The sequence below is a fragment of the Lithobates pipiens genome, unplaced genomic scaffold (assembly GCF_037356315.1).
Source record: "Lithobates pipiens isolate NorthernLeopardFrog02 unplaced genomic scaffold, aLitPip1_a1.2 Scaffold_59, whole genome shotgun sequence".
NCBI classification, from domain to species: Eukaryota; Metazoa; Chordata; class Amphibia; order Anura; family Ranidae; genus Lithobates; species Lithobates pipiens.
Window position 1 is genome coordinate 3,355,741 of NW_027507880.1, and position 12,500 is coordinate 3,368,240.

General features: G+C 43.0%; 1 protein-coding gene across 7 annotated transcripts in view; it reads left to right on the top strand.

Moving 5' to 3' along the window:
* LOC143958178 (syntaxin-3-like) overlaps positions 1-12,500 on the top strand; it is a 93,424-nt gene that overhangs the window by 42,506 nt on the left and 38,418 nt on the right. For all 7 annotated transcript variants that reach the window (XR_013270098.1, XM_077467646.1, XM_077467649.1 and 4 more), the window contains exons 3-6: positions 2,902-3,001; positions 6,810-6,884; positions 7,493-7,560; positions 11,876-11,984. Coding sequence is in view for 6 of the 7 variants with exons in the window: in XM_077467646.1 (XP_077323772.1) it covers positions 2,902-3,001; positions 6,810-6,884; positions 7,493-7,560; positions 11,876-11,984 (352 nt within the window). In the remaining variant the exon portion in view is untranslated. The remainder of the gene's footprint in view (positions 1-2,901; positions 3,002-6,809; positions 6,885-7,492; positions 7,561-11,875; positions 11,985-12,500) is intronic.

Here is a 12,500-nt window from a genome sequence, read left to right on the forward strand (position 1 = left end):
TGTAGAATTTTTCAAACGTCACCTATGGAGATTTTCAAGGGTAAAAGTTTGTCGCCATTCCACGAGTGGGCGCAATTTTGAAGCGTGACATGTTGGGTATCAATTTACTCGGTGTAACATTATCTTTCACAGTATAAAAAAACAATAATTTGGGTTAACTTTACTGTTGTCTTATTTTTTTAATTGAAGAAAGTGTATTTTTTTTTCCAAAAAAGTGCGCTTGTAAGACTGCTGCGCAAATACGGTGTGACAAAGTATTGCAACGACTGCCATTTTATTTTCTAGGGTGTTAGAAAAAATAAAATATATAATGTTTGTTTCTTTAACAACCGATGAGTCCTCAACCATCAGCAGGGTTCCCCGCTAATAGCTGAATGTAAGAAAAAAAATTGCGAATAAATGGCAAATAAAAATAAAAATAAAAAATTGCAAATACACTTTGCTACAATGTAAAGTAGTGAGTGTACAGCTTGTATAACAGTGTAAATTTGCTGTCCGCTCAAAATAACTAAACACAGCCACTAATGTCTACACCGCTGGCAACAAAAGTGAGTACACCCCTAAGTGAAAATGTCCAAATTGGGCCCAATTAGCCATTTCCTTCCCCTGGTGTCATGTAACACATTAGTGTTACAAATTTTAACAGGACAGGTTCCACTCAGAACAGGCCTCGCCATGGTTGACCAAAGAAGTTGAGGTCACGTGCTCAGTGTCATATCCAGAGGTTGTCTTTGGGAAATAGATGTATGAGTGCTGCCAGCATTGCTGGAGAGGTTGAAGGGGTGGGGGTCAGCCTGTCAGTGCTCAGACCATACGCCGCACACTGCATCAAACGGCGCCTGCGCTGTGAGTCCAGGTTCTATCCCCACCATCCAAGTGGAGAGTAGGAATATAAAAGAGCCGAGCGTAGCGAGGCCAAGCCCGAAGCGTGGCGAGGGGCCGTCTAATTTTCACAACTCTATGTGCGCTTGGATGGTGGGGCTACCACCTCCACTCACGGCGCAGGCGCCGTTCAGCTTCGGAGATTTTTCGAAGCTTCTTCTGCGCAGTACGGGGCAGACGCTATACGATGGCAGGACTCTATCTGCCAGAACACCAGCACTGCGGAGCTACAGTTCATCGAGGGAACCATGAATGCCAACATGTGCTGTGAATACTGAAGTTGAGCATGATTCCCTCCATTCGGAAACTGGGCCACAGCGCAGTATTCCAACATAACGTCCTCAAACGCCTTCAAAACTACTACTGCCTTGCTAAAGAAGCTCTGGGTAAAGGTGATGGACTTGCCAAGCATGTCTCCAGACCTAAACCCTATTGAGCATCTGTGGACATCCTCAAACGGAAAGGTGGAGGAGCGCAAGGTCTGCAACATCCACCAGCTCTGTGATGTCATCATGGAGGAGGGGAAGAGGTCTCCAGTGGCAACCTGTGGAGCTCTGGTGAACTCCATGCCCAAGAGGGTTAAGGCAGTGCTGGAAAATAATGGTGGTCACAGAAAATATTGACACTTTTGGCACAATTTGGACATTTTGACTTAGGGGTGTACTCACTTTTGTTGCCAGCTGTGTAGACAATAATAGCTGTGTGTTGAGTTATTTTGAGGTGACATGTTGTTCTATCTTTCACTTGGATGTAATAAGTTATACAGCTGGATAACACAAAAACTGTCTGTTCATTTCAGGATACAAAGCAACAAAATGTGATTTTTAAGGGGATGATTCTTTTCTATAGCCACTGTATATAATAGTAGGTGGGATTTTAATCTGCTTCTATTGGCTGTGTGCAATGTTTATCCACACACAAGGTCTACTAGAGACACATCAATTCCTATTGAATAATTATCCTGAGTACAATCCCCCATCTTTCTGTCGTTTTCTCTTCTGCAAACTACATATATTCTCCCTTCATTGTTCCAAATGTTCCTGTAAATACTTTACTAATTAAGTTGGCTCAAGTTGTCATAACTACTCACAACTCGTACAACTGCACAACAACCCAACATGTTTCGATGCATCTTCAGGGGTACAACACGTACCAAAGAATTGCTCAGTGCTCTGTTGCTTGTGCAAAAAACAAATGATATTAATAATAATGGCCTTTGACATTTGAGAAAGCTCCTTTTTATAAGCTTTATGCACTACTACAGTGGCCACCACAAATTTGACATGCTGCTTCACTCGTCACCACTGATCTGGCACCAGCTACTGCACCCTTCATCACTGATCTGGCGCCAGCTACTGCCCCCGTCGCCGCTGCTCTGGCGCCAGCTACTGCCCCCACTGCTCTAGCGCCAGCTATTACCCCCGTCCCCACTGATCTGGAGCCAGCTATTACCCCCGCCCCCACTGATCTGGAGCCAGCTATTACCCCCGCCCCCACTGATCTGGAGCCAGCTATTACCCCCGTCCCCACTGATCTGGAGCCAGCTATTACCCCCGTCCCCACTGATCTGGAGCCAGCTACTTCCCCCGTCCCCACTGATCTGGCACCAGCTACTACGCCTCTCACCACTAAACACACATGTAATAGTACTTGCCGTAAATGATGCTAGAAAGTTCTAAAATATCCACCACTGATCCGATGCACACTCCTACACTCACCATCACTGCTTCCACATGTATGTATTTACTGCCACTGCACACAATCCTGTGTGTATCCAGGTTTTATTGATCCCTCTGCCCCCATTTCTTGTCCCATGTGGCACAAAAAATTATGTCAAATCTCCCCAGAGGGGCAAAACCAACAGTAACCATGTGACAGGGTTTCTAACCCTTCCATACACTATTCACACACAAAACAAATGTAAATTAAATGTTTGGATGCAGTAAAACTTTGATAAAAATGTTGTGTAGCTCCCCATTGTGCAGTTATATTCTTACATTCTAATTGTTTTCTCTGCAGATTGAGGAGATACGACAGAACATTGACAAGATCTCAGAAAGTGTAATTGAGACCAAGAAACTGCACAGTGTCATCCTATCAGCGCCTCTTCCTGAGCAGAGTATGTAACTGTCATTGGCTATCGTGGTGTCACCTGACTGTTGCATGTCATGGTCCAAATCACTGCCATAACTTGCCCCCAATGTGGCTTGTTTGTCACAGTAACAAAGAGAACTATTGGGGATTGCAACCATCTTCTAAGTTGCCTGGCTTGAAGTATAAGTTTTTGTTTTGGATGGAGTAGAGGTGGATTAGAACACCCGACAGGTTTGTTATCTGTATCCCCGCTAGGGAGATTCACTCGCTGAAAGAGAAAGTTAAAAAAAAAAAAATCCCAAATTTTGCCCAGAAAAGTAATAGAGGAGACATTTTCCAATGGGTACAATGGTTCTATTGACTTATCTGGATTCCTTCACTTTGGAGTAATTTTATCTCACTTCCTGTTTTTGTCTGAGACAGGAAGTGAAGTTAAATCTCCCCAATAGCACACAGATGGGCAAAAAAAAAGCAAACTGATGGGTATAACCCTGCCTTATTCTATCCAAAGTGAAAAAAATAGCTTTTAGTCATTGACCTGGAACAAGTTTGGAGATCAGGAAAGCCAGATCTCAGAAGTCTTGATCTGCATGCTATTTTTGGATTAGTAGCTCTAAGTACTTAAAGTGGATCTTCACTGCATCTGAGCACCACAAACCATAAACACTAATTCAATTCATTCTTAATATTCAAAGCAAACTTCCCCATCCATCCATGTCTCCAAGCTTTATTTGATGAGAAATGACTTTGAAAAACACCCCGCCCTAGCATTTCTGACCGTGGCCATCTTGATTATGGGCAGATGATTCATGCAGCATTTACTTCCTGGAATCCATCTGCCCATGACTCTAACATGCATGCAGGAGGGTGTGCTTAGCTGAAAAAAACCCACCTCCTCTCCTCCTGAAGACTCCTGAGATGTATGACATCATTTGCCTAGGCCGGGGTCTCCAAGCTTTCAAAAAAAAAAGAGGCCCGTTTACTGTCCTTCAGACTTTGGGGGGCCAGACTGTGGCCAGCAGGAGTAGAAAATGTCCTGCTGTCACTGGAACAATGTCCCCCTTTTGATATCGGGGGATAAATAGTGCCCCATTGTGATAATTCCTCATTATTGGAGTCGGTGGTATGAATAGTTCTCCATCATTGGTGTCAGTGGGAGGAATAGTGCTCCATCATTGGTGCCAGTGGTAGGATTCATGCTTCATTGTTGGTGTCAGTGGTAGGATTAGTGCTCCATCGTTGTTGTCAGTGGTAGGATTTGTGCTCCATCATTGGTGTCAGTGGTAGGACTAGTGCTCCATTATTGGCGTCAGTGGGAGGAAAATTAAGCCACCGTTGGTGTCGGTGGGAAAAGTAGTGCCTCATTATTGTCGTCAGTGGGAGAAGTAGTGCCTCATTATTGGTGTCTCAAAGTTAAGAAAAAAGGGGGTGGAGAGCTGAAGTTACACTCAGTGAGGAAAGCACTGACAGATGTACAAAGGTTTCCATCCTGGAACTTTAAATGAGGCATTTTACATATCAATAATTGTAATTGATGCACATGATTGCAAATTCATTGTTCTATAAATAACCACAATAAAACCAGTTTAACATCGTAATAAGCTGATTTTATAGTGGGTATAAAATAAATATGGTAGCAATATAAATCCATTCAAAAGTCATAATAATAGTTTTTATATATACAGTATCTCACAAAAGTGAGTACACCCCTCGTATTTTTGTAAATATTTTATTCTATCTTTTCATGTGGCAACACTGAAGAAATTACACTTTATTACAATGTAAAGTAGTGAGTGTACAGCTTGTATAACAGTGTAAATTTGCTGTCCCCTCAAAATAACTCAACACACAGCCATTAATGTCTAAACTGCTGGCAACAGAAGTGAGTACACCCCTAAGTGAAAATGTCCAAAATGGGCCCAAAGTGTCAATATTTTGTGTGGCCACCATTAATTCCCAGCACTGCCTTAACCCTCTTGGGCATGGAGTTCACCAGAGCTTCACAGGTTGCCAGTGGAGTCCTCTTCCACTCCTCCATGATGACATCAGAGCTGGTTGAGAGACCTTGCGCTCCTCCACCTTCCATTTCAGGATGCCTCACAGACGCTCAATAGGCTTTAGGTCTGAAGACATACTTGTCCATCACCTTTACCCTCAGCTTCTTTAGCAAGGCAGTGGTCATATTGGAGGTGTGTTTGGGGCCGTTATCATTGTTGGAATACTGCCCTGCTGCCCAGTCTCCGAAGGGAGGGCATCATACTCTGCTTCAGTATGTCACAGTACATGTTGACATTCATGGTTCCCTCAATGAACTGTAGCTCCCCAGTGCCAGAAGGACTCGTGCAGCCCTCAGACCATGACACTCTCACCATCGTGTTTGATGGTAGGCAAGACACACTTGTCTTTGTACTCCTCACCTGGTTGCCGCCACACATGCATGACACCATCTGAACCAAATAAGTTTATCTTGGTCTCATCAGACCACAGGACATGGTTCCAGTAATCCATGACCTTAGTCTGCTTGTCTTCAGCAAACTGTTTGCAGGCTTTCTTGTGCATCATCTTTAGAAGAGGCTTTCTTCTGGGATGACAGCCATGCAGACCAATTGGATGCAGTGTGCGGCATATGGTCTGAACACTGACAGGCTGACCCCCCCACCCCTTCAACCTCTGCAGCAATGCTGGCAGCACTCATACATCTATTTGCCAAAGACAGCCTTTGGATTTGATGCTGAGCACGTGACCTCAACTTCTTTTGTCAACCAGGGCAAAGCCTGTTCTGAGTGGAAACTGTCCTGTTAAACTGCTGTATGGTCTTGGTCACCATGCTGCAGCTCAATTTCAGGGTCTTGGCAATCTTCTTATAGCCTAGGCTTTCTTTATGTAGAGCAGCAATTCATTTTTTTTCAGATCCTCAGAGAGTTCTTTGCCATGAGGTGCCATGTTGAACATCCAGTGACCAGCATGAGAGAGTGAGAGCGATAACACCAAATTTAACACACCTGCTCCCCATTCACACCTGAGACCTTGTAACACTAACGACGAGTCACCATGCCCCTGGGGATTGAAAATGGCTAATTTGGCCCAATTTGGAAATTTTCACTTAGGGGTGTACTCACTTTTGTTGCCAGCAGTTTAGACACACCAGTGGCAACATGTGAAGCTCTGGTGAACTCCATGCCCATGAGGGCTAAGGCAGTGCTGAAAAATAATGGTGGTCACACAAAATATTGACACTTTGGGTACAATTTGGACATTTTCTCTTTGGGATGTACTCACTTTTGTTGCCAGCGGTTTAGACATCAATGGCTGTGTGTTGTTATTTTGAGAGGGCAGCAAATGTACTGTTATACAAGCTGTACACTCCCTACTTTACATTGTAGCAAAGTGTCATTTCTTCAGTGTTGTCACATGAAAAGATAAAATATTAATAAAAATATGAGGGGTGTACTCACTTTTGTGAGATACTGTGCAATACAAATATTGATGCATGCGGTATGACATATAGCATCCAAGGACTCGTTTCCTGGATCAAGAGGGAGCTCTGAGAGCTGATTGGAAGGAAGGGTCACATCCCCCTTCACACAGAACACAGGAACAGACCTGAGGCTGTCAATCTGCTGGAGGTCCCCCCCTGTCACCACTGTTCTCTTGGTGTCAGGAAAACGTGTCAGAAGTAATTCATGAAGATAACCGAGGAACAGGGCAGCAGACAGAAATGACACTTAGTGCTCTGGACTGAGACAAGTACACACTATAAAGGGATATGCTTTGTTCATATTTTATGTCTCAGGTATACAACAACATTAACAAATTTCTTTCCTGATTTTCAGAAACAAAGGATGACCTGGAAAACCTAACCCTGGAGATCAAGAAAGCGGCAAATAACGTCCGGTCACGTTTAAAGGGTGAGTGCTGCACGTGTGATGCTGGCTAACAATATTAGGGTGCTTTAGCTGTTATTGGAAGAATGTGTATTAAAGTTCTACTAAAGCAGCCCCGATCACTACCGGGACACGATCATCTAGTGCCCAGGGCAACGATGCCAAATTGCGCCCCCCTCCCCATTATTTGTGAGCTTAGGAGGAAGGGGAGAGAGGGCACAGCCCGCACCTCCTCCTGTCTCTCTCCTCCTCTCCTTGCCGCTTCCAGCGCTGAGCTGACAGGAGTAGTGACAGTGGCATCACTACTTCTGTCAGTCTTATAGTAGAAGGAATTAACGGCGTCCCCCATTCCTACAATACACGCTGCACCCAGGGCAACCATCCACCCCTTGTCCTGGTTCTGGCCCCGATCCTCCTTCTTGGGTCCCCCTCCAGCCCGCTGGGCTTCTCCCTCTTGCCCCTAAAACAAACCGCTATGGGGTGCATGTTCACTGCCACCTCCATGTCCATTGACACACACAAGTCGGATGAATCGTGCACCACTCTGCCCCCTAGTGTAGCCATGAATCACTCCTGCCGGTGTTCGTTGCAATGGGGATTAGACCTAAATCTGTTTTTCTCTTGATTTTTAGCAATGGAGCATACTATAGAACAAGAGGAAGGACAGTCTTCAGCAGACCTTCGAATACGGAAGTCCCAGGTTAGTGGTAAAGGAAGTAATGTTATCATTTGGTAATTGGCCGAGGTTGTGTCTTCTATTGGCAGGATGAGATGAGCTTATATTTCTATTAGTAAATATCAGTCCGATGGTCTCTTTCCCATGATTGACAAGTCCCGTTTTTACTAATACATTACTGGCCAGATGGCAACCCTACATGGTCCAGGGATTTCTGTTTGCCTAGGGATGCGCTTTAACCTCTCTCCCAAATTAAACCTCTTACCTCCTGTAAGACCTGAAGTATCTAATGCAGGCCATACACGGTCGAATTTCGAACGAATTTTCTTTTCAAAATCAGAAAATTCGTTTTTTTTGTGATCCGATGATGCCACCATTGATTTTCGAAATTCGGCCGACCAAGCCTTCAATTTCACCTCATGTTGCTACAGAAAAGAATTTTCTTGGCTGGGAATCTTCTTTTCTCTCCGTACATTTTCTTTTATCTCCGTACATTTTCTTTTATCTCCGTACATTTTCTTACGTTTCTCGCACGATTCTCCCATCATTGATTAGAAAATCGTTCGTTTTTCTAAAAATTTCCAACATGTCCGATTCCTCAAATTTTATTTCTGCACGAAAATCGGCTGTTGCTGCAGCCCACTAATGGTGCGAAATTCATACGAAAATTCTTAGATACGATTTTCGAAAGAAAATTCTTTCGAAATTCGAACCGTGTATGGCCGGCATAACTCAAACAAAAAACTCAACAACAAAAATGTGTGTTATTGTAGCCTACCAGTTCTTAGATGTGGTGGCTGCTTTTTCATTTTCTATTTTTTTTAGGCTTATTTCCTCTATTCTCATCATGATACTGCGAATAACACACAATATGTCCGAGGGTGACAGCACTCGCACACTGCACGTTATCTATGGAGGTGCAGCGTTGTCACTGTAGGACAAGACTACAGAACATCTCCCACTCTTCCCTTTAAGGTACGGGGAAGTGTGTTCTGTAGACAACTGAGAGAACTGGGAGCAAAGCTAAACGAGCCTAGTCAGCTGATAACTGTGGAAGGTCCAAAATTTCTGTCAGGATCAGTATTTTTTATTTTTTTTTTATTTTGCACAAGTTATAACATAGGTCGCAAAAAGACACATTCCATAGTAGTTCAAAATAACCAAAATAAATAAATAAATCGTACAATCCCATATACCCAATTCTATACCCACAGTTGATCCAGTGGAAAGTAAAAAACATCAGCAAAGCATGATCTAATTTGCTACAGCAGGGGAAAAAAATCCCTTCCTGATCCCCCGTGAGGCAATCGGCTAGTCCCTGGATCAACTTTACCAACACACACTTGTACGGACCTGACAGACACAAAAGAATTGAGTGCAGTGAGATTAGATTCGTTGAAGAACAGATGAGACATCCAGGGTCTTTTAGACCCTGGTTGTCTCATTAAAGAGAACCTGTCACCAAAAATAATCATCACATAGGGGAGTTTTTGTCCTCTGTGTGATAGCCCCTTCCTGTTCCAACATGACTGCACAACAGTGCACAAACAAGGTCCATAAAGACATGGATGAGCAAGTTTAGGGTGGAGGAACGTGACTGAACTGATCTCAACCCGATGGAACACCTTTGGGATAAATTAGGTTGGAGACTGCGAGCCAGGCCTTCTCGTCCAACATCAGCGCCTGACCTAAAAAATGTGCTTCTTTCCCATAGACACACTCCTAGACCTTGTGGACAGCCTTCCCAGAAGAGTTGAAGCTGTTATAGCTGCAATGGGTGGGCCAACTCAATATTGAACCCTACGGACTAAGACTGGGATGCCATTAAAGTTTGTGTCAAGTAATTGCCTGACCATTGTTCCTAATTTTTACTGACAGTCTACTGACTGGAATGGTACCAGCGGATTGGAGAAAAGCCAATGTAGCTCCAGTATTTAAAAATGGGCCAAAATACATCCCTGGGAATTACAGACCAGTTAGCCTAACCTCAATAGTATGCAAACTCTTGGAGGGGATGATAAGGGACTATATACAAGGTTTTCGTGAAAAAAAACTGTATCATTAGCAGTAATCGGCATGGATTCATGAAGAATCGTTCTTGCCAAACCAATCTATGAGGAGGTGAGTTTCCATCTAGATAAAGGAAGGCCCATAGATGTGGTGTATCTGGATTTTGCAAAAGCATTTGACACAGTTCCCCATAAATGTTTACTGTACAAAAAAATAAGGACCGTTGGCATGGACCATAGGGTGAGGACGTGGACTGAAAACTTGCTACAAGGGTGAGTTAAGAGGGTGGTGATAAATGGGGAGTACTTGGAATAGTCAGGGGTGGGTAGTGGGGTCCTCCAGGGTTCTGTGCTGGGACCAATACTATTTAATTTGTTGATAAATGACCTGGAGGATGGGGTTCAATATCTGTATTTGTGGACGATACTAAGCTAAGCAGGGCAATAACTTCTTCTTGCAAGGTTTCCACATACTGCAGAGATCTGAACAAATTTAATGGGTTGGGCAACTACAAGGCAAATGAGCTTTAGTGTAGAAAAATTAAAAATAATGCATTTGGGTGGCAAAAATATGAGAACCTCTGGGGGAATCTAGGATGGAAAAGGAGCTGGGGGTCCTAATAGATGATAGACTCAGCAATGGCATGAAATGCCAAGCTGCTGCTAAGAAAGCAAACAGAATATTGGCATGCATTAAAAAAGGGGATAAAGAGATGAAGTGAGAATTCTCCCACTCTACAAGACTCTGGTCCGGCCTCACCTGGAGTATGCTGTCCAGTTCTGGGCACCAGTCCTCAGGAAGGATGTACTGGAAATGGAGTGAGTACAAAAAAGGGCAATAAAGCTAATAAAGGGTCTGGAGGATATTGGTTATGAGGAAAGGTTGTGAGCACTGAACTTATTCTCTCTGGAGAACAGACGCTTGAGAGGGGATATGTTAAAAATTTTCAAATACCGTACTGGTGACCCCACAATAGGGATAAAACTTTTTCACGGAAGGGAGTTTAACAAGACTTGTGGCCACTCATTAAAATGAGAAGAAAAGAGGTTTAACCTTAAACTACATAGAGGGTTCTTTACTGTAAGTGCGGCAAGGATGTGGAATTCCCTTCCACAGGCGGTGGTCTCAGCAGGGAGCATTGGTAGTTTAAAAAAACTATTAGATAAGCACCTGAGCGACTGCAACATACAGGGATATACAATGTAATACTTACACGTCATCACACATATAGGTTGGACTTGATGGACTTGTCTTTTTTTCAACTTCACCTGCTATGTAACTTTGTGTGTGTAAAGGCAGGCGTCCCAATATCTTTGGTAATATAGTGTGTGGATTCTATAACTTTCCTACAAACTAAATAACACTGATTTTGGTTATTTTCAAGAAATCTAGCAGAATACATTTTGGCCCAAATGTATGAATAACAATTATTTATTAGCAAAATTTTATAACAGAAACTAAGAAAAACGTATTTTTTTCCAAATTTTCTGTGTTTTTTTTTTATTTTATTTTTTTGTTCATTTTGCAAAACAAAAACCCAGTGGTGATTAAATACCACCAAAAGAAGACTATTTGTGTGAACCGAATTATAAAATTTTTTGTTTGAGTTCAGTATTGCATGATTGCGCAATTGTCATTCAAAGTGTGACAACGCTGAAAGCTGAAAATTGGTCTGGGCAGGAAGGGGGTGAAAGTGTCTGGTTTTGAAGTAGTTTAACGTTGGTCGAAAAGCTTCTTACTTGTCCTTCAACACCAAAAACACTGGTCCATGGTAGAGTTTACCAACTCCAACAGATAACAATCCAAAATTGCCACATTGTCTTTTAAATTAGACATGTGCGATTGGTTTCGTACGAAATGAAAATTCGTACGAATTTCCAAAAATTCGTACATTCGTATGAATCTGAAATACGAATTTTTATGCATACGAATTCCGTACAAAATACAAAATTTTGTTTACGAATTTCAGATCCAAATTCATAACGAAAATTCAGAATTAACAAAAAGTTAACGAACCTAAAAGTTAAAAACCCAGGAAGTCAGCACAGCACAGGGATTGGGAACCCCTCATAATCATAAATTCTTCGTAACAAACTTTCGTTATTTTAACAAAAAGTTTACGAATCTAACGAAAATACAATTTTTTTTTTTTCCATACGGAACGAAATAAAACTAAAACAATTTTTTGGATGACACCCATGTCTACTTTAAATATCTTACCTAGTTCAAAATTTCTAGCTTTGACAAGACCGCTTTGGCACTGTTCCATTTGTAAATGATGACCTTTGTCAGTAAAATCTGAATAGTCCACCTCTCGCTCTCTCCGCAGCACTCTGTCCTGTCGAGGAAGTTTGTGGACGTCATGACCAAGTACAATGAGGCTCAGGTGGACTTCAGAGAGAGAAGTAAAGGGCGGATCCAGAGGCAGCTGGAGATCAGTGAGTCACCACCACCATGGTTTTGTTTTGTGATTTCATTTGTCGACATACAGAGATATGGGAGAAAGGTAACTGGAAACAATGTTCTGGTTTTCAACTGACACCAAAGACTGAGCACACTTCCTCCCCCGTCACCAACAATGGTGTACTATCCCTCCCACTGACACCAAAGATGGGGAACGCCTCCTCCTACTTACATCAGAGATTGGGAACTGATCCTCCCACTGACACCAACGATAGGGCACTATTCCTCCCACTGACACCAACGATAGGGCACTATTCCTCCCACTGACACCAGTGATAGGACACTATTCCTCCCACTGACACCAGTGATAGGACACTATTCCTCCCACTGACACCAGTGATAGGGCACTATTCCTCCCACTGACACCAGTGATGGGGCACTTTTCCTCCCACTGACACCAATGATCGGGCAATATTGCTCACACTGACACCAATGATGTCATTTTTTTGCTCCCACTGATGACCAAGCCTATGGCTCTGTTTATTTCTACA